The following is a 23,241-nucleotide window of genomic DNA, read 5'->3' on the forward strand; positions in this document are numbered from 1 at the left end:
GACTTCTATGTTCATGTGCAAACAAACACAACCACAAATATACCTTAATGTATACATTATTAATAATAGGGTTTTATGCAGATTTCATGTTAGTTGCCTTTGATCTTATAATCCTGTGAATTCTACTAAGTCAAGAGTCACTGGTAACCAGAAAAGATGTCCCAATTTAATTTACATTCATCATTTAACACTGTTCTCTTAGTAATATTTTCATTATTACTCTCTGGAAAGTGACCACAAGACATTCACACACATTCTTTAATCACTTGTAACCCAACTAAGTCCATCCCATGTAGTTTCCAAATGTTCCAAAGGTTTTCTTACTCATGTAATCATTATTATATTCTCTGTAGTAAAATCTCCATTATACATTGTTTTGCTTCAATGGTTGCCCTTACATGCCCTAGATAACTAATTAAATTTAGACTCCCATATTCCCTTCTACTTGACTGCAACACCAACCTTGAAATTCCATTTTCTTTTAATTAAGACTTCCTTTCTGGGTATGCAAATTTTAATCTTCATTGTAAACCTGTCGGGTATTTTAGTCCACTATTTCATTTCTTTAGAATCTGAAGAGTTTCTATATGTAATTATGGTAACAAAAATGAATTTTTCTCCATTCATCACAATTCTCTATGCCTAGGCTTCTTAATTCTTGTATAGCAGCTTCTAAGAAATTCATATAACAAAAAATGTACTCTAGGTCTCTATCCCAAGGGTATGAGTAGTAGTAACTCATCATATTTTGCTTCTAATGTATTCTTAAGTGTAATTGAGAGTATATCAGAAATCACACACCTCTTTTAATTGTCCCCAAAAGATGTGTCTTTCCCTCCCAAACCACTCATATGTGAAGTCCTCTGTCCCAGAAAACTTTGAATACACATCGTACATTATACTGAAAGCCCATGAACCATCCACCTTCCTTTCTCTTTCCAAACCTGTGATTATAATCATCACTTAACTACATCTACAGTCCTGTACTTATTTTTATTTTTAATTTTATTATATGGCCTGGTTACATTGCACAGGTTAGTCCTGAATTCATTCTATTATCCAGACGAACCTTGTACTCATGATCCTCCTGATTCAATCTCTCTAGAATCAGGGTACATGTCTGTGACATCAGACCTGGTTTCCTTTTGTTCCCAAATGTTTGTTTACATCTGTATGAAAATACTTAGATATTACCATAAAACAAAATCTAGGAAAAAAGTTTGGGAATGCTATTAGGATGCATTATTCATCGGGAATCTTGTGGAGACACATAGAAGCATGTCCCTTCTTCAATCTTTTGTAACCATGAACAGGATGCCAAAATGCTTTTAAACGCTGCTAACACAGGTAGGATCCAATTGCATTGTGGAGGATCCAGTTGAACTTGAAGAACTTACAGAAATGTTTATATTTGTCCATCTTCACAAACAGTTGAAAGCAGCCTTATCTTATTTATCTTATTGTTTTATGGATATTCTCGTGAACTGTGTCAGCAAATCAAGACTTTACAATTTTTTTCGGGTTTTAGGTAAGGAATGTTCATCCTTTGCTTCTCTAAGCCACACAGGATCAATAATTTGTCTTGGGCCACATATCAAATCAATTCAGTAATATTAATCAAGCAAGTTCCTTAAGAAGACTAAAACACTTTACAGACAATGTCACCAGGGTAATGCTTGAAGAATTTGTACCTATTACCTTAGAAAGCAGATAGCAAAAATAGCTTTAAAAAAGAAGAAAAATGAAAAAAGCTATAAGAAAAAAAAGCAGATAGCATCCTGGGTGTAATAAAGACATTTATTTACCTTTTGTGTTAATAAAAGGAGAAGGCTGTCTTAAGACAGGACTACTTTTGAAATTTTACACGAAGCATTTTGCTGTTCTTTTTTTTCTTTAAGTTGTTTCATTTAAATAACATTTTCCCATTTATTTCACATACCAACCAGTTGGTCATCCCTCCTTTCCTCCAGTCTCTTCAGCTTTCCCATCAACCCTACTCCCCAGCCACTCCTCCTCTGTCTCCATTCAGAAATGGACAAGCCTCCCATGAACTTGCACAAAGCATGGTACATCAAGTTGAGACAGGATCCTCCCCATATGCCAAAGCAGGGCCATGTAATCCAGCAGGGGGAATAGGTTAACAAAATGCTTTAAACACTGACAGAAGAAAAAATGAGAACGATACAGAAGATTTAAAAAAATAAATTTTACTGACCACTCAAATTAAGAATTAAATGAAATCCTCGTTTCCTATAACAGGTTTAGAATGTATTAAAGGCATAATAAATAAATAAGTGTAAAAGCATATCAAAGACACTATATCATGTCAGTTAATAAGAGTACAAATGGAAGAGTACATGGTCCTCAGGAGAAGGGGAGAGGGTCAAGATCTCCTGATCAATTTGGGAGCATGCATGGAGGGGAGAGGGAGTTAGGAGAAAGAGAAGGGGAGAAGGGGAGGGGAGAGTAGGACATGAGGGAGCAGGAAGAGTGAGTCAGGGGAAGAAGAGAGGAGAGCAAGAAAAGAGATACCATAATATAAGGAGTCATTATAGATTTAAAGAGAAATCTGGCACTAGGGCAATGTTAAGAGATCTACGATGATGACGCCAACTAACAATCTAAGCAATAGTGGAGAGGCTACCTTAAACACCCTTCTCCAAAAATGAGATTGATGACTACCTTATATGCCATCCTAGAATCTTCATCCAGTAGCTGATGGAATCAGAATCAGACACCCACAGCTAAACACTGAGCCGAACTCCAGGAATCCAGTTGCAGAGAGGGAAGAGTGGTGAGCAAAGGGTTCAAGACCAGGTTGGAGAAACCCACAGAAACACCTGACCTTAAGAATGGAGAACTCCCAGGCAGGACTGACAGCCTCGAAAACAATACAGAGAAACCCTGTCTCATAAAAACAAACAAACAAACAAACAAACAAACAAACAAAAAGAATGGAGAACTCATGGACTCCAGACTGATAGCTGGTCCAGACCACCTGAATGTTGATGTCAGTTTGGAGTTCTGGGCTATCTATGGGGCCTCTGGTAGTGGACGAGTATTTATTCCTAGCATATGAGTGGACTTTGGGAGTTCATTCCACATAGAGGGATACTCTCTCAGTGTAGACACATGGGCGAGGGTCTAGGCCTTGTTCCAAATTATATGACAGGCTTTGAAGATCCCCCCATGGAAGGCCTCATCCTCCCTGGGGAGCAGAAAGGGGATGAGATAGGGGGTTGTTGGGTGCAAGGGAGGAGGGGAGGGAGAGGGAACTGTGATTGACATGTAAAACAAGCTTGTCTCTACTTTAAATAAAAAAATAAGAAGTCACTTTGAAAAAAAGAATTGATGCTTCTAACGTTTAAACTAATATCAGTATCAGTAACTATCAATGATTAATAAGAACAATGGAAGAATATGTGTAACTATTGATTTTCTCAGTTATATGTTACAAGAAAAAGTAAGTTGCCTGTCTGAACTTCAGTAAATTGCCCTTTCCCTGAAACACATGGTGATGTTTAGAATCATTTGAAGACTGGTAACTCACATGTCTATTCTGAACCTCAGGCAAAGACACTTCCTATCTATGCATCCAATACAATTTTTGAACCCTGCAATATCTTTCATGTCACATATCTTCAATACAATCAAGTAATAAAATAGCAAAATAATTTCATTTGAGTCTTTTCATTGAAAAATAATGAATTGCAAGCTTCTAAAACTATTCATTTTGCCATCTCCAATGATGACTCAAGTTTCCTACAATATGATTCAGGTGGAGTAACGAAAAATTACACTAAAACAAATGGATGGGTTAAGGATGTGTTCACTAAATCCATTGGGTATTGACAGCGGACAGCAGAGGTGAGGGGACTTTAGCTGCAGTGAATCTAAGTGCTCAAATAAGTATATCTAGGAAATAATGTGTGTTAGTGTGTGCCTCCAAGAGGCAAAATAATAATAAGTAAAGCACTGGCAGTATTTATGTGTCTTGTCTTTCAATGATGCCACCCTCTGAAAGCACCATACTGTCTCTCCTAATACAGAACCCTTTTATCGTGCACTTACAAAGTCTTTCTGATGAAATAGTTATAAGCTGTGCAATTGCATATAAGAATAGTTTCAGTAAGCTCTGCTAAACAGTCGTACACCACCCATTTTTAAAGAAGCCTATCTTAGAACCTCTGTGCATGGAGTAAACAACACACAGTGTTAGGGAAGATGTCAAGAAATGTTAAGATGCTTTCTAGTTACACCACAGGTTACTGAAAAGAATACAGAGTCCTGTAATTAACATCATCACATGCTTTGTTTAACCCAGCATATAATGTGATGAAGTCATTAGTAGACTAGTCCCATACTAGATTTAGAGATCTGGGAGATGATGTTCACAGCATGCATCTGCTTAGTAGTACTGCATCTCAGGAAGCTAGAGACTTATGCTTTCTTTAACATCTCATACAAATGCATTTTAAATAAAGAAGAAAAGACTAATGACTTGATATCTAGCATAAACACTTTTCCTTCTCAGAGTTATCCTGAAGGCTGTCCTAACTGCAGGTTCTCTAGGAAACTCCAAGAGTTCCAGTCAGAAAGGAAGGTGGCCTAGATGCTTAATTGCATGATTCTTTTGCAGAAACATAGGACTCATCTTCAACTGCATGGTCTAGGAGACTAACACTAGACTTCACAGCCTTTAAGAGAAGCAGAGACCTTGGTAATCTATGGTTTACACTGTTTCTATCTGAGACGACAACCTTTTAGCAGTTCAGCCAATCTTCTCCTGCAGGCCCATACTGAAGCCTATCCTTACCCTGTCTTCCTTCCCCTTAACTCTTCCATCCCATATGATTATATCTGAAGCTATTATCACCACGAGGCACAGCAGTAGTCCAAATTTTTCTCGTTCAAGTTCCTGACATTACCCAGGTTAGGTTAGCTTTGGCAGTTATAAACCAGCATTATATACTGTACTTTGTGTGAATATAACTTTGTTTCATAAACAAAGCTATTTCCATTAATTGATGATTCGATGTTGCTGCATTTCACAATAATCACAAGGCACAATGCACAGGGATTTTTTTCCTAGTATTGATTTTTTTCCAGAAATACTTCAAATATACAAGACAATGTGGACAAAGAAAAAGAGAGCTGACTGGACAAGAGGGAGCTCTTGAACCCCAGATGATGGCTGAGAGGCCAACAGGGGACTGATCCAGACTCCATGAATGTAGTGTCAGTGAGGAGGCCTCAGAAATCTCTGGGGCCTTGGGAGTAGAGCAGTGTTTACCATGGCGTACGAATGAACTTTGGGAGCACATTTCACATAGAGGGATGCTCTCTCAGCCTGAACACATGGGGAAGGGCCTATTCCTGCCCTGGATGAAATGACAGACTCTGGAGAATCCACCAAGGAGGGCCTCACCCTCCCTGGAGAATGATATGGAGTTTGGGTGGGGGATTTGGAGGGGGCTCGTGGAGGGAACAAGGGAGGAGGAGTGGAAGAGGGAACTGGGATTACATGTGAAATATTCATGTTTCTAATTTGAATAAAAATATATACTGAGGAATAAAAAAAATCAAAAAATCTTTAGGCGATAACTAACTATTTATGGGAGACATTTCATTTCACTGCCATTTTAATGTAAAAATTTTCTACTTTTCCCCACTTTGTAAAGCTGGTATTTTATTAACATATGCTAATTCTTTAATGAAAAAAGAAAAACACAATTATCTACTTTCCTGAGCACTGTATGATATCTTCAGACTAGACAAAGTTGTGCATCCCTTTAATGCCAGGACTCAAGAGACAAAAGCAGTTGGATCTCTAATTTCATAATCAGATTGTCCTCCATAGCAAGGTCCAGGCCAGCCAACACTTGAACAATAAGACCTTACCTCAAAACAAGAACAAAATAAGACTAAACAAATTGCATTGTAACTGCTCAAAAGTTATAAAGTTTTACAAATCACAGTCTTAAAAAGCAAGTGTCATACTGAATATTGTCTACATTGCATGTATAGTTCAGCCAGTGATATCTACAAATATTGATTCCACCCTCTGTTTACTCATCATTGTACAAGACTCAGATGTATACAATAGAATAAACTCCTCACAGAAAAAAATACACCATTTATTTTACTTCCATTTTAAAAGTAAATACTACAAGGAAAGGTTGAATAACATACTAAAAAATTCAAATAACATATTATGACAAAAAATTCAAGACCCAAAGAAAAAGCTCATCTCAGTCCCTATACATTATAACCATCCTGAGAGGCAACACATTTTTTTTCTGTATGTTTTTGCCACCCGAATAGCCCATATTTTGCTTTGTTTCTTTTTATAAATTCTGGAGTAATACAATTCATGGAAGCATGTTTTCATGCATCCCTCTGTAGTATATATATAAGATGGAACATAGAAACAGTCCTTCAGATCTCATTTAATGACCTGGCCTCGTGTCATTCATGACTTAAAGCATTAAACTTCTTATGATTTCAGACCATAAAAGAAGAACCCTAGAAAGTTATTTTCTAGACGAGCTCTTCAAAACAACTTTTCAAAAATGTAGTTAATCATGGTTCTCAATCTAGGTTTTTGCAGACGACATCCATAATTTAAATATCAAGGCTTGTCATTTCTAATAGTTGTCACTGCTGAGTTCTGCAAATGTTAACTGTCATAAATATATGAGGCCTGTCTACACACTCATTCTGCTAATGACCCCATAAAATTGGTCTAAAAACAAGCATTGGTCTTTTAGTGAGTTAACAATTTGAAAGATTTCTCAGCAAAGCAAAACTTCCAGTTTTCCTAGGTTTCTAGCTCCAATGACTAACATGAAGACAAAAGGATGACAATACTCATGCATTGGCAAGTGCTACCTAATTTTAATATGTGTTCTTAACTGACAACATTTTGAGACAGTTCTACCTTGGGATTCTACTCTCAGAACAAAGTAAGACTGCCAAATTTATAAGACCTGTAATTATTTCATTGGTGTGGAATTCCTCTTGAGACACAGACTCCATGAAAAGGTGTCCTGGGGCTCTGTTATCTGTACAAATACTTATTTTCAGCAGTATGGCACATCATGTTTTCTTAAGAATCTACAATTAGATCCCTATAAGATAAGAGGTAGATGAATAGGACTCAACCCCCCATTTCACAGATTGGAAGTTAAGTTAGAAATATGACAAGTACGTCACTAAAAATCATAGTCTTGACTTGTTGCAGAGTATTAGTTAAAATAAGTTAGGTTTTGAATGATTTGGAATTACTACTGCTCTGAGTCATCTAAGTGTCATCTTGAAATGTGTTGTTGATGATAAAATAACAATATGGTAATCTGATCATAATTGCTGCATCTGTCTTAAGGAAAAAGTAAAGTATATGGGTAATTCTTTCTATGGTGCATGCTAAAACAGAGGTTCATTTAGTGGAATTGTAGTTCATTCAATATATTCATGGCTGCTTATCTGAACCATTTTCCTGAGAGCTTAGGATAGATCTATCAGTAAATCAAGCAATAAAATTTGCAAGAAATTAATGAGGGTTGCCCTCTCAGCCTGGACTCTAGAAGGAGGGCCTAGACCCTAACCTGGATGACATGACAGACTCTGAAGATCCATCATGGGGGCCTCACCCTCCCTGGGGATCAGAGTGGAGATTGGGTGGAGGACTGGGGGCCTGGTGGGGAGGGATGGGGAGGAGGGAAGGGAGAGAGAGCTGGAATTGACATGTGAAACAAACTTGTTTCTAACTTAAAGAAAGGAAGAGAAAAAACAAATTAAAGACTTCACAGTCTTCATGTGTCATTTTAAAAAGACAAAATAAGCAATTACCTCATAGCAATAAGTAAGTTAACTTGTATGTAAAAAGAAAAGTGTCTATGGAAAAAATGAAACTAGATAATAGGGATCAAGATTGATGGGGTGGACAGGCTATAGGATATATTAGATTGGTAAGGTAGGTGGTATCAATAAATATTTCATATGAAGACAGAATGGTCAAACAAAGAGCCCCACAGAGTACCGTGGTTACAGACCAGGAAGGATACCAGTGTAACTGAAGAGGCATGTGTAAACAGGGAGCCATGTGAGGGAGGTCAAAGAAGAATGAATGGAAGACAGATTGCACACGGCTGCACAGATGTCCAATGCAGGATGAACAGGGTGTGATTTTTGGGCTCTGTGCAGGCAAATGGTACTATCTGACTTAAATTTTAAGAAGGACCTACCATTAATTATCAAATCATTGAAAATGTATAATCCAGTATATTGCATAACCATGTATGTTAATCAAAGTATACCATCCTCTTCTCAGAGATCATGAGATATTAGCAGGTGGTGATTACTAATGGATTGGGAAGAAAAAGAGTAACCTAAGAAATGACACAATATACTACATTAAACCAAGTAACAAAACAATGGAATCTATATGTGAATGTGAGAAAATGGAATTTTTAATATGACACAGTACAAAAAATTAGAAATTATGGAAATATCCAAAGCTGAAAAACAGGGAGCTTCTCCTACCCCACCAAGAAACCTAAAAGCAAAAATCATTTTTAAACTGAAAGAAAATAAAGTTCAAGATCTAGTTTCAATATTTTCCTATTTATTTTGCATCAAGTGATTTATATAAAAATAAAAATTCCTATATCTGGGATAAAAGAGCTTCCTTAATGGAGTACATATCCTGAACTACCATTATGAATTTGGGAAGCACAGCACTACGATTGTTTCTCTGGAGTAAGCATGGTAAGTGTTGTTGGCATTTTTTTTCTAACTTGAGTAACAAGTTATTGCTAGTTAAAAATATTCAGTATTAAGGATATACAGCTTTCCTTTTCATGTTTTCTGTTATAAAATATGGTGTTTTTTCAACTTTTCTCATAATAAAATGATCTCTTGGAGATCCACCTTATCACTGTGTCATATTTGAAACATTGTTCTTCCCTGGGCCCTCTTTCAAACTCAAGATATTACTCAAGGAATCAAGTGAGTATTAACAGTAGTTAAATGGCATACTGTTTTACAAGTTGAGCCTGTTTTCCTAACACTCTGAAGACATCCCAGACAATTTCCAAAGATACACTTAAAATAAACAAGCTTCTATCTTTATCAAAATAATTGCTAATATAAAATTTACATGTTATATCAATACCAGATTTTCATAAAGTCCCATGTGGCTCAGGCTGGACTGGGACTAACTACATAGCTAAGATAGACCTGGTACCTTCGATATGATCCCCTCCATTTCTCAAATGCTGAGATCACAGGTATATGCCACCAACCAATTGAATACAAACACTAATCAGCAGGATTAGAAAGTTGTTTTGCTGGAGTAACCAAATAACTGTGCTGACCACAACCTGGCATAGAATGCTCAGCTACTTTGTCTTATTTTTGAATCAACTAAGCTTTTCATTAAGTATGTGTACATGGACATTTTTATCACATGGAGTTTCATAATTAAAGTTTTTGTAACATATCTATATATGTACAAATAGATGAATATTTGAATATATGACAATCTTAGAACTCATTAGTGACAATATTTTGGCTTGGGATATTTTGAAAAGTCTTATGTCTAAGCTACTTTCCTCTAACCCTGGCAACACTTAGCAGCGCTGAAGGGAAATTACAAGTTAGCACATTAGCTAACGCTAATTTCCTTTACTTTCTTGGATTAAAAGAAATTGTTTTTACTTGAAAATTGTTGTTGAAGTTTTAAATTCAATTGTGTGCCAGCCTTGTAAAGCAGGATATAGCAACTACATACTTAAGATATGTGTATTAAATATGTATCTTACTGATCTGAAAATAGGCATGTGTAGAAAGTGGTAATTAATTAACTCTTGATACTACACAGGTACATCAGATAATTAATTGCAAAGTTAGACATATTCTCTAATTGAAAAGCAAGTTTTTTCCAATAAGTTAATCAGAAAACTTTCCACACACACACAAAAGAACTGTTCTCTACATAAATGTGGACATTCTATACAACATATATTAAATATGTTAGGCATATATAAAAAGAAAACAATAAGCTTATAAGGTTTATTTTATGTATCTTACTTTCTGTTATCTAGGACATCAAATGCCTGATAATGTCTTCATGCATAAAATGTATTGAGATGAGAGTATTGCGTTTAACTTGTAAAACCATTGTTTTATGACAGTTTAAAGTAAAGGAGAATTATTTTTACCTCCCAGTCCTGGTCTAAGCCGATTATCGTAACCATCCAGAAGTCTGTCTAGAATTCTTGTAAAGATGGTAATATTATTTTTAGCCTCATCTTCTTGGATGTTAGCCAGAACCAACCTAAACAGATAATTTTACAAATTGGTATATATTATATATGTACATACGGTGTTTGGCTAAATGCCAAAATGCTCTTCTGACTTGATCCAAATTTGAGGTCCCTTTGGCCATTAGCAATACACACCTCTTTCTTTTTTTCACCCTATAATAGCATTAAACTTATGGGGGCAAAAAATACAATGTTTAAAATGGACAGTAATTATCACGATATCAGAAGTATAATGATAACTCTTTTGATAGGTCTGCTGCTTATCATTCTGTATGAGCTGTTGTCTTAAAATCAATTGCAGAGAACATACCAAGATTATAGATTCTCATGTGCACATATGATTGGCAAAATGTTTTACAGTTAGAGTGTAATAACTACAGAGACTTCTAACGTGTTTCTTGAGTGTTGTGAACATTAATTGGAAAATAAGCTGATATCTTGGTGGCACAAATTCATCTATCATTCTTATACATAGCATTATTTTTCTATGTTTTAGGCGTTTTTTAGACTAAGACCATTTCCTGACTTGGGGTATATCTCCACCCAATGGCCAATTGTAATATAGACATCAGGGAAACTCCACTGGTAAGCTGCCAGGATCCAGTGTTGCCAAGAGATGGAGGTGGGCTCTGAAGGCAGCAGCAATACACAGCCTCTCAGAGTCTTGGAAGGCTAGGTCCTCGGAGTGGTCTCAGAAGTGTAGTATGGGCCTACGTAACGATAAAAGTCATGTTTTCCTTGTTGATAAATTTGTGGCAAGAAATGGTCTGAAAACATCCCTTGCAAAGCTTTTGAAGCAGTGATTTTTCTCCAGGATTTCTCCATCATAAAGCCAGAGATCTGATTTTGTGACAGCAATTTGGTACCACCGAAACTAAATATATAAAACAGAGTGTTCCTTTTCATAGCCATCTTTCCCCAGAATGATTCAGAGATTTAAATTACTGTTCCCCCAAAAAGAATCATTTATATAATAGAATAAAATACTGCCATGAACATTATTGGTCAAATATAGAACAGAAAATGAGTAGAGTGATATTTAGGTAAGTTGTCAGTGGTAGTTCTCAGTGGCTATTAATTGATAAGATATTGTCTATGCTTTGAAAGTCAAAGATCAGGTGTACTTACATTCTTTTCAATGTATATCATATAAAAACATCATTGACAGATACGGTTTACATTGAAATGAATGCAGAAACAGTAGCTAACAATACTCATAAACCATCAAAACTGGCAACAAACGTCAAGCTAACATTTTGAAAACCAGAATGAATATTAAATGAGAAGAAGAAGAAGAAGAAGAACACCTTCAAATTATGTAAGTAAATCAGTTCATGCACTCTACCATAAAAACTTTCTCTTTGCCTACTTTAAGCTAATTTCAAAACCCCTCACTTGGATAGTCACACAAGTCTGAGATTTTCACGCAGAGGTGTTTTTCAGCCATAGTTTATATTCTCTTTCTAAATTTAATATTTATAGTGAGTATTTCCCAATTAAATTGAGTATTTCCAAATAAACTTCTTTTTAGTTCCAAAATATCTTTTCGCACTTTGAAGATTATTTGGTCAAAACTCTTAACGGGAATGATAAAATGCTATATAATATTTATTAAGAAGTAATGAGTATAGGAGAATTCCTCCAAAATTTGTATTTTAATTATTCTAGGATTTAAAAACATTTCCTAATGCATTAAATGAAATATACCTACTGTTTATTTTTAAATCAGAAAAGACTACTATTAATATGAAATTGTTTAAATCAATCAAATTAACCACACATTTGAAATAAGAACTCTTTTGTCGCTAACCATTTGAAAAGCAAAATATCTCTAAATTAATAAGATGAAAAGTTGGTTCCTACATCAAGCTTTTGTTTTATTGTTTGTGATTGTCAAGTTGTATGCTACCTCCACCTAGAGGTTTGAGGCTCACATGTCATTTGGGTTTTCTATGTTGTTTATAGATGCCTCAATGATGGAAAAAAAACGCAAAGGGAGATACAGAAAGAAAAGGAAAATCCTAAGTGGCCACTTAAATCATTTAGCTGATATTTTTCTGTCAGCACCGAGGAGAATTTGACCTCCTCGCCTGATTTGGATATTACTATAACTACATGTACCTTAACTGCAGGCATCCTTTGGACTAATATATTTCTCATAGGGTAGTCTCTTCTTCAGTCAAATGTCTCATATAGAAAATGTGCCTGTTCCCTTTTGCTTCTAATTGCTTTAGGAAAAAAAAAAGATCAGCAAAGTTTTCAGAGTTTCAAACATTTACTGGGTCAATTTCCTCTACAATACATTTCCATTAGAAATAATTCTTCCAAACACCTCCACTCTAAAAGATCACAGACACACTTATGGCATTTAATAAACACGGCTATACCTGAAATGAAGACATCAAACACAGCATCTTACCTGACTGGGTCCCACACCAGGAAAAAAAGCAGCAGAGACCATACACTGCAGGTATTCAGTTTTGTCCTCATCTTCCTTGTTTGCGAAGCTAAAGAAGAAAAAAAATTGTTTTCAGTCCTACCATGCAAGTAACCCAAAAGAATGTCATTTCAGTTGTGGGGGCTGGGGTTGCTACTCCAGTGTACTAGGTGTATATGTGTAGGACTAGATGCCTGGAGGAGGTTTGTTTTTTTTTTAATGGCAAGATGACGCTACTAATCATCACCCGCCCCCCGCCCTGCCACTTAACTTCCCCCAGCCCCATCCTCTGCAAACACTTAGCTTTACACACATGAAACCAGAACACCCGAGACTCTAAACTGACACATGCTCTTACGAGGGAATAGATTGAAGGAGTGAGTGGAAAAGAGGTGGAGAGATAGATACTCCATACCTCGCCCTCTCAGTGAAGACCACCTCCGCAAGACGACAGGAAAAGCTAGCAGCAAGCAGCCTACTTTTCAATGTCTGTCATTTCCTTACAAAGAATTGCAGTCTTTGCTTCTTCACTTTCCCCCACCACGATACCCCCTACTCCCGCGCGCCGAAAAAAAAAAAAAAACAGGAAATCAAATCCAAATTATTCTCCCTGCCCATCCACATTTGCCCACGTCCACGTTCAGGAGGAAGCAGGGTGGGAATTAAGTGCTGCGAACTAAGCCTTTGACAGCTGCTCTAGAGCCAAGAGCCAGAGGCTTCAAGACCAAACACCAAACAGCAGGCAGGCAGCGCAACCACCGTGTGCAAAGTTGGGGACTGTAAAAGAGCCGGGCCAACGTGCCTGCCACCGGACTGGCTCCTGGATTTTTATTGTAGTTGCAAATACGCCTGTGGGGAGGGACATTGGAATTAGATTTTGGAAGCTGGAGGACAGAAGAGAAGCTGAACCCCTGTTTCGATGGAGCATGAAGAGTGGAGTGGGTTGGGGGGGGCGGGAAGCATGCTGGCGAAGCAGAGGAAAATGGGCAAAGGTCGCCCGCTGCCACCAACGTCTGCGACCCTACCTGAACAGCAAGCAGAAGTAGATGTTTCTCTTCCAGTGTCTCTGATTCTGAAGAAATGGAAAAACTTGAGAGAGAGAGAGAGAGAGAGAGAGAGAGAGAGAGAGAGAGAGAGAGAGAGAGAGAGAGAGAGAGAGAGAGAGAGAGAGAGAGAGAGAGAGAGAGAGAGAGAGAGATTGCAGCAGCCTAAAGAGCAGGCAGCAAAGGGATGGGTTGGTGGAAGCTGGAGCAGAGCAAGCGCGAGGAGCCGCGGCCGCGCGAAGAGTAGGTGGCGAAGGCGTCCGTAGTGGTGGTGATGGGCGGAGGAGAAGGAAGAGGAGGAGGGAGTAGCTATGGCAGGAGCCGGGGGTGGGGGCGCGGAGGCACGATGCGCGCAGGCAGCGGCGGGCACGAGCCCAGTGCCTGGAGAAGGAGGAGCTAGCCTGAGAAGGAGGGCTAATGAGGTTCCTAGGAATAGGAGACCCCCAACCCCCAATCCTGGTCAAGCCACCGCTGCCCTCTGGGCACCTGGGGCAGCGCAGCTGGAGAGGCGCGGGGCGTCCCAGTGAGCCCCGGAGAGCCGCTGCCCGCGCCCACACCGCGCTGGAGGAGCAAAGCCCACGCCCCGCCTGGAGCTGCTCTCCGAAGGCCACGAGCTTCCTGATGTGAGGGTTAGGGGGGCGCTGCTGGTGTGTGTGGGTGAGGATCCCAGAATGGTACGTGTCTGTGAGGCCCTAGGTCCCGCGGACCGTTCCCTGCCGCTGGTCCTTGGACTTCATCCCCGGTGGAGCAATGTGGCTGCCTGGAAGAGGTAACGATGTATGGCTCCCACTGGAGGGCGAAGGGGCTAATCACGCCTTTACTTAGTCATCAGCGCATCCACGCAGGACCAAGTTAAATGCACGTTATGTGGAATTACACAGCAGGAAGTTTCTTTGATTTCCTTAGCCTTCTGAATGTACCACTCATTCCTCCGCACTCCAGCAATCAGGACCAATTTCCCCTCAAGCTAAGAGGGTTGGAGGCTGCCCAGATCTGGTCAGTGAAGGCCCTGTACCCACCTTACACTTTAGGAAACCTCCTGTCTACTTTCAGTAATAGTTTTTCCCTAATCTCTTTGCCAGGCATTCTCTTTACCTGGTGATCAAGACTCAATCTAAGAGCTATAAAAAGTTTACATTAGCCTGGAGCAAAGGGACCTGCTGCAGCCTCCTTTCCAGCACCTTCCACAGACAGAAGCGAGATGGAGCAGTTTGAGGTTTCCCCCTTTAGGGCTTTTTCTTGACAGAGATTTGTAATTCCAATCCCATCATATGCTTTGAGCATTCAGGGTTTGATCTTTCTGATTTTTCTACTGTTTTATCTGAGGCCATAAAATCCAGCCATGCAACTTGAACAGGAAAAGAAAAAGGAAAGGGAAAGAATTGAAAAAGAAAAGTGTTTTCTCATTCTTTTCCCTCCTTCTGTACTGCACACTAGACTACATTCTACTCAGACAAATCAGAGCTGGTATTTATCGTTCCAAAAGTTGTTACTAACCTGAGACACTATAGAAAGGGGGAGAGTTTAATATTTTACATTTAGTTGTTTTACATTCAGAGTCGGTATGTGCCAAATACTTCAATTTTGGTAGTTGGGCACCAAAATATTTTTTTTCCTTAGATGTTGCAGTTTTGCTAATAGGTAGTGCTAATCTACAGTAAATACTAGCTTGGCTTTGAAGATTACGGGGGAAGAAGAAAATCTTAAATTGGAAATATTTTAGGCTGTTCATTTTAAGATATAAGCCACCATTCTGCCAATGAGAATTCAGTGTTATAACCTAAACAAGCACTGGCTCTTATTTAGCTGGCTCTGTGAAGAAAGGAGCAGCATGTAGCCTCCTCCTCCTCCACCATTAATATTCCTTCCCTGACTTGCCCATTGCGTAGTCTAATTGAAATTCACAAAGATAAAAAGCATGCCATTTAAAACCTTGCAAGCAGGGAACCTAGAGTCTTCTACTTGGTGAGAACACTTTACTTCCCAATGCATCTTCCTTTTCTGCTCCCATGTGTCAGCTACTGTTAGGAACCCTCTCACTAAATCACCACTAAACTATCTATGTTTTGGCCAATGCAACCATATTGGCCACTACCCCTACAAAATTTCTCTTTCATGACCCTCAAAATTTCTGTACATATGTTCACATTCTGTTCTGATGCATTCTTACTACTATTTTTCTCTTTTTCTGATACTGAAGAAACTAGATTCTGGTTGTAATTGTTTGCTTCCATTTTAAAACTTCTATGAATTGAAGTTATTTGTTTAAAAATCAGTTTTGTCTGTAACACTGTGATTAAATTTGTAATCTCACTGACTTACGATCTACATTTGAAAACTTGATGAAGTTCAAGCATGCTGTCTGGAATGATATTTTTTCACCACCATTTAGTTTCTTTGAAAGTATATGTTGAAACAGTTCAAAGATTTAGATACACATTTACTGAACCTAGAGTATAATCAGATTTTTAAAAATCATCAAACTCTGATTTTTATTGCCCCTCCCAGAAAATGATTTTCAATGGTGTTGAATATCTATGATTTAAACTTCAACAGGCATTAAAGGAATTGGGAATCAGAAATGCTGATGACTGAAAGCAGTTATCTACCTCAAAGCAGTATCCATACAGCATTGGGCTGCGGTACTGGGATTGTCTAATATCTTCAAAGGTCTGAATGCAGTCTGGTTTTCCTCTTAGCTCTCTGTGGAACAGAGTGAGTTAACTGCCTGAACTTGGAGAGCCTGGCCTGGTGTTGGTGACTAAGCTTTTTCTACCTGCTTCCCTTGGAACATGTCCTGGAGAAGATGACCCTGAAAACTGATAGCTAATTGGTTGCCAGTAAATCCATCCCATCCATGCTTGGCCAGTGCAGAAACCTCTTGTGTTGAGCCCATTTGATTTACTCATCCAAATTGGATTGGAGCAAGAGGAACATTGCCTCTCTAGGATCCAAGGCCATATGATTTCCAAGACTAAAAGAAAGCAGAAAAATTTGTAGACCTTTTATTTCTGTTGTATTTTTCTTATATCTCATAACACTGTGTAACTTTTTAAAATATGGTTAAAAACTGTTGCTTTCATTTCTACAGATGAATTGTTTCTGCTTTTCCAACACCTCTGTGCGCCTACAGGAAGTCATAACACTTGAAAATTTCTTATAGTAAGCAAATGGTATATAGTTAAGAGTATATTGTAGGTGATTCTTTTTACAGTATAGGGCAGCTAGTATAGAGACAACTGGTCAACCTTCAGAGCATAAAAGACTGTGGAATTATCAACTCTAAATAAGTCAGCTACATCACACCACTCCTTTTAAGTGTCAGGGGCCATAACAGAAAAGAGAGTTGAACAACTGTAAGAGACAGAGGCAGTAGAAATCTGTTAGACAGGACAAGGTCATTGCACACATGGACTCATAAGAGCTGTGACTGAATGTACAAGACCTGCACAAGATCAAACTAGACAAATGCTAGCAAATGATCATGAAGTCCCTGCCCACACTGAAAAACTACGGGCAACTGATGGCTGCCTGGGGGAGAGAGTAAGTTTTCTTCAGGGATGAGGCCAAAAGACCACCCATGCTCCAAAAGATAACCCTACAACCAAGTTCATATAGACAAGAACTAAGTGGATTTAGTGGGTTAAAAAAATGAGCATATGAAGTTAGGAGGTGAAATTGTTCAGAGAGATTGTGCAGGAATTCGAGGGTGGGGAAAAGGGAGTGGATTTGATCAAAATATATTGCATGCATGTATAAAATTCCTAAACAACTATTCAAAGTTTATAAAAAGATAATATATGATTGTTAAAACAATATGTGTATAATAAAAAGCTATGTTAAATAACTGATTAAGTAAAATAAATGAGAACACTTTAATAGCATTTCTACAAATCTTGCTTAGTTTTCCATTTGATCTTCTGTAGTTTAAAATGATAAACCAGAATTACTTATTAAGACTAGCATCTCACCATATGTAAAACATTAAGTGTATCAGTGTAAAATAATATTTTATTCAAATGAGGATATATGGACTGGTGAAATGGCTCATCCAGTAATGGCAACATCCTGCTGCTAAGCCTGAGGACTTGAGTGTGATTCTCCAGGATCAGATGGTAAAAAGAGACAACCAACTCCTCCCTATGTCTATCATGACATGACCCCTTCCCCAAAATAAGTAGTAAACATTTCTTCAAAATAAATAAAAATACCCACAAAAACACCAAAAGAGAATGCAAGTCAGAACCCAAAGTATACAACCTTGTTTACAAAATTAAATACAAGAATACCTTAATAATTCCCCAATATGGTATGAATGTAAGTCTTATTTTCTCATATTCATCAAGTTAGAAAAACAAAAACAGAGAAATGAAAAGAGAACTGGAGCAAACACCCATTTGGCAATTCTCAAGTCAAAATTGTAGCTTGATCAAATTCTATTTTCCTTGAAAGCTGTATTTAGATGGATGGTTAGACTCCCAGATTCGGAAAGAAAAACAGCTGTAAAGTGGGTGTAACTAGTCTTATAAAGAAATAAACTCTAAGCTACTCTCTTATAGTAATGTATCTAGGTCACCTTTCATTAGAGCTAAATGTATCCTGGTATACTAGCTGAATTAAGCTACACACATTACTTGATTCAAAGGAGTCAGTAAATATTTATAAAGTAGTTTTACAAATTCTTATTCAGCTTGCAAATTGGATATATCAAGCATTGTGTACACCGTTAGTTTCTGGTGTTTTTAAGGCTGACTCTTTATACAATGACACACATTCATACTAGTTTGTAATAAATTTATTGCTGCCTTTCAGTGAAATTATCAATAGATTTTTTCTGTTTATTCAACTGTTCCTAAAGAACAAATGGAACTTCAATATCTCAGCCCAAAATAAATACTCCTAGAAAATTGCACTATGAATTTTGTTCAATGACATGCTTCTATATCACCAACTATCCCCAACAGTGTTTGCCTGAAAATGTCCTGTAAATACTAATGAAAATAATGAACTTCAGCAATTCCATTCATACAACAATTTATTTTCTAAATACCTTATATATATTTATGTATATGTAATCATCAAAGGTGAGTGTTAGTTTTTTTATTTCCATTTCACTGATGAGAAAACAATGAGTTTTAATTATGAATTAATAGAAAGAACCTATACATATATTGTGAAGAAAAATGCAAAAAATCATATTATGACTATTTCATGGTCAATCAGCTACATGAGACAGAAAATAGGAATCAATTATTTCTAAGAAAAAAGTGAATAATAGACCATTGTCCTTGGAGACTCATTGTATTAGCCAGAGTGATTTGCTCACAGATGCTCTTCAATAATTGCTAACCTTTGAAGATTTAAATCCTTTGGAAGGCTTGATTGCAGAAGTAAAGATGACATGGTCTTGGATGGTCTCAGTTGTAATATATGCTAGTAGCTTCCCAATTTCCATTCCAAAAGGTCATTGAACATCACTGCTTAGACATTGGTTCTTTTTTCAAAAGGTTCGAATTTTGGTGTTGTCTAAATCTGCATCCTGAAAAGTAGACTCATGCTTTCTCAACACCCCATTAGTACCACATAAACACACTGACAGTTGATGAGGAATTGTTGATCACTGTTGAAATCAGTTGAAGCCTATCTTCATTACCAATTCCTTAAACTTCACTATTCCATACCAATTAGCAGTAGCCCACCGCCGAGCTTCTCTCCTTCCTTGACAGCTTTCTCTGATTTATCTTCCTAAAGCCAAACAGCCATTGAGTGCCATTCATTCCTTAGAATCAGTCCAAGTAGACAAAACTTTTTTGAATATCACATTAGACTCTAGCTTCAGTTCTATTTCCCCTGTACTGCTCTTGAGTATTAGTTAATTTTTGTGTCATTGTGATTCAAACCATGAGAAGAAACTTAAAGGAGAGATTTATTTGGGTAGCATTTTACATAGGATCGAATACAGATCAGGCACCAGAGTGACCTCGAGTGATCTAAAGGGATAACACCAATTGGCAAGCTAAGCAATAGTGGAGAGACCACCTCGAATGCCCATTCCTGATAATGAACTTGACGTCTATAACCATCCAGGAGCCTTCATTCTGTGACTGATGGAAGCAGAGGCAAACACACAATTAATCACTGAACTGAACCCAAGGAACCCAGTGACAGAGAGAGGAGTGATGAGCAAATTGGCAAAGAATGGGCTGGCAAAACCAGCAGAGACAGCTGATCTGAACAGGGGAGAGCTCTTGGACCCCAGACCGACAGTGGGGAGGCCAGCATGGGACTGATCTGGACCCCCCCAAATGTGAGTGTCAGCGAGAAGGCCTGGGCAACCTATGGGGCCCTGAGCTGTGGATCAGTGTCTATCCCTGGAATACAAACAGTCTTCGTGTGCCTATAGCACAAAGAGGGATGCTCTCTCAGCCTGGACTCTTAGGGGGAGTGCCTGGACCCTACCCAGAGTAAAATGACAGACTCTAGATATCCGCTATGTGGAAGGATTTGGCAATAGGGTGGGAGGGTGGGGGGAAAGGGGAGTGTGGGAGGAGGGGAGGGAGAGGGAACTGGGATTGACATGTAAAACAAGCTATTTAAATTAAAATAAAAAATGATAAAAAATATATATAAAAAACAAAAAAAGAAAAAAGGATACAGTGCATTGCAGCAGGGAAAACATAGCAACCAGAGTGTTTTTACAGCTGTAATAATGTGAGCTTTTTTACATTTGATAGGACCAGGAAGTGGAAAAGGGGGCATTCTGGCACCCAGCTGCTTTTCTCATTTTCCCATTTTGCTCAGTCCAGGAACCAGCCTTAGGGTCAGCGCCTCCCACATTCAGGCTGTATTTTTCCCCTCATGTAATCCTCCCTAGAAAAGCAAATAAATGGCCTCAAAGAAATATCCAGATGAATACCTTATTAATGCCATAGATGTTTACTCAGAACAATTCTATTGACCGGCAAATGTCACACATGTACATGTATATGCCTGCATGTGATTCACACATCACAAAAATCATCATTCTTCCTTCAAGCACCTTCTCTTTCCTATATGCTTAATATCTTCAAAGTTCATTCATTTCTTTTAAATGCTGGTTGTTCCATACCCTCCTGTCTCTTTTTCTCACTACTATACCAATTGGAAACTCACTTCCATGGTCTACCTGATGAATGTTTCATGCTTCAGTCTTAGAAATTATTTGCAAGTTCCAGGTAAAATAGTCATGCTTTTATTCATAACCACACTTTATTTAGGACAGGAAGTTAGCATGGGACCTACACTACTTAATTGAACTTAACTCTTCTATCATATTTTCTGTTGTTATAAAAAGCAAGATAACTCAACAAGCTTTTAAACAACATAAATCATTTCTACATAGATCTAGAGTTTTAAAAGCCTAACACTGGGACTAATGCATCAGTATGTGCTAAGGGGCTACTTTCTGGTTCATAAAAAGTAACTTCTTACCCTGTCCTCACAAAATAAAAAGGATGAACTAAATATTGCTGGTACCCCTTTTATATGGGCCTAATTTCATTCATTTGGGCTGGATTCATTCCCATGACCTGAACACCACACTCAATGACTCCACACTGAATACCTTGGACATTAGTGATTCAGTGTGCTAATTTGAGTGACATGCAAATATTCACACTATAAAAGATGCTTGCTGGCACTTATCTGGTCTTCTTTGTTTTCCCATTGTATTCAGTTCAGACCCAGGCCATAGGATGATACCTCTAACATTCTATTTGTGCCTTTTATTAAAGATAATGTCATTAGAGATCTTTAAAGGTAGGGGTCTTATCTTAGCCATATTTTTCTTCAAGCTGAGCAGATAGAACCAGATATCTCTATGGTTTTCCAGGAAATTCTTGGGGAATAAATGAAATGAATCAATTAAAGGATGTGTGACCTGTGAATTATTGAGAAAGGACAAGGACTCTGATGCTTTCATATATATGTAAACCATCAAACTTCCTTCATAGACAGTGAGAGAAAGAGCTGCGCTGGGAGTACATAACCTTCTAACACCTAGATGAACATGTTGACACTCTTTACTAACCTTGAAGCTTGGGACAAATTCTTTAGCTCCAGCGTCTTAGTTCTCATTCACAAAGAATACTAGCACTTGCAGATCCTTCTTCATTTGGTTGTCATGAGGACTCTGTGGGTTGATATATGTGCACAGAAAATAACTGACTAGTACCCAATGCTATACAGCCCTTGTTGTTACTTCAGAAGTAATGAAAGCTGTTAGATCCCTGCATCTACATTTAGAAAATGGAATTTAGTTTTATTCAGAGCCCTTGACCATATCAAATCTTTTGATTCTATTTTTCCCATGAGTGTGTTCACATCCATTCTGTCTAGCCAAGAGTGAAGCTTCCACTTTCAGAGAGTAATCCATTAGAGCCCAACACACTTCCACACATTTTTCTTTATTTTGAATATACTGTTTTCTTCACTCAATTTTTCTACATTTTTCTCCTTCTTCTGTCCTCATTTAGTACATCATGCCCTCTTTTTGTTCCAGTCATCCTGCATTTCCATCTTCTTTTCATTCTGTAGTAGTTCCTTTTCCTCCTCCTTCCTCATTAGTAACTAAATATAGCATAAGCCTCCACTTGTCTTTGGCATAGGGAAGACCATGTGATTATGATGCATAAAGATAATGTGACCAAGCAAACAGAAATGTGAGTGTGTGCTGCATGTGTACATGTATTACTGTCTACGTTTCTCTTTGTAGGTCCCTACATTAGATCCACTCAAGTAGATTTTACTGATGTATTGTATGGATTATATTGAAAACTCAAGTAACTATTTTCATTTCAATTGGCCATTAATTTACATAAAATAACAAAATTGCCACAAATTTGGATTTGAAAAAAAAATGAGACCCAAGGAGGCAAACTCAATAGACGACATGTGGATATCCAGCAGCCCCATCCTTGTCATGTCCTCAAATTAATATGACCAGACATTCATATTCCTTTTTCCTGAGACCTTTGGAACAATGTACTTTTTGATGCTAAGTTAGAAGACAGATATTGTGGGATATTTGTACACTGTGTGAAGGTGTATTTCTGTGGTTGGTGTAATAAAAAGCTAAATGCCCAATAGCTAGGCTACAGCTATAGGCAGAATTTCTCAGGAAAGAAAGGAAGAGGAGAATACAGTACGTAGGATGCCAGGACACGCAGAGAGAACCAGGAGGTTTAAGATGAAAGAAGGCAATATCACATGATGTAATGTAGATTAATACAAATAGGTAAATATAAATTATAAGAGCTAATTTGGAATAAGACTAGGCAGTAGGCCAAGTTTCATAATTGATAAGAAGTCTCCATGTCATTATCTGGGAGCTGGCTGGAAGGACAGAAAAAGACTAGTTACAGAGAGACAAAGAAATCTTCAGTTTGATTGCTCC

The 23,241-nt window shown here is 37.9% G+C and overlaps 1 protein-coding gene and 1 long non-coding RNA gene across 8 annotated transcripts in view; one reads left to right on the forward strand and one right to left on the reverse strand.

The window, feature by feature from the left end:
- The window catches only part of Gabra2 (gamma-aminobutyric acid type A receptor subunit alpha2), a 164,969-nt gene that overhangs the window by 127,039 nt on the left and 14,689 nt on the right, over positions 1 to 23,241 (reverse strand). For 4 of the 7 annotated variants that reach the window (XM_040747156.1, XM_040747160.1, XM_040747161.1 and 1 more), the window contains 2 exons: positions 12,748 to 12,835; positions 10,224 to 10,339 (listed from right to left, as the gene is read on the reverse strand). In XM_040747156.1, the coding sequence (XP_040603090.1) occupies positions 10,224 to 10,339; positions 12,748 to 12,818 (187 nt within the window). In that variant the 5' untranslated portion in view covers positions 12,819 to 12,835. Of the gene's footprint in view, positions 1 to 10,223; positions 10,340 to 12,747; positions 12,836 to 13,123; positions 13,331 to 13,790; positions 13,973 to 23,241 lie in introns of those variants that run through there. The other 3 variants (XM_040747158.1, XM_040747159.1, XM_040747157.1) reach the window with 3 other exon arrangements.
- Positions 14,120 to 17,692, forward strand: LOC121140834. Its single transcript, XR_005877772.1, has 2 exons — positions 14,120 to 14,577; positions 16,508 to 17,692. It is a non-coding gene; the product is annotated as an uncharacterized LOC121140834 (long non-coding RNA).

Source organism: Mesocricetus auratus, unplaced genomic scaffold (assembly GCF_017639785.1).
Source record: "Mesocricetus auratus isolate SY011 unplaced genomic scaffold, BCM_Maur_2.0 Super-Scaffold_100006, whole genome shotgun sequence".
In the NCBI taxonomy this organism is placed as follows: Eukaryota; Metazoa; Chordata; class Mammalia; order Rodentia; family Cricetidae; genus Mesocricetus; species Mesocricetus auratus.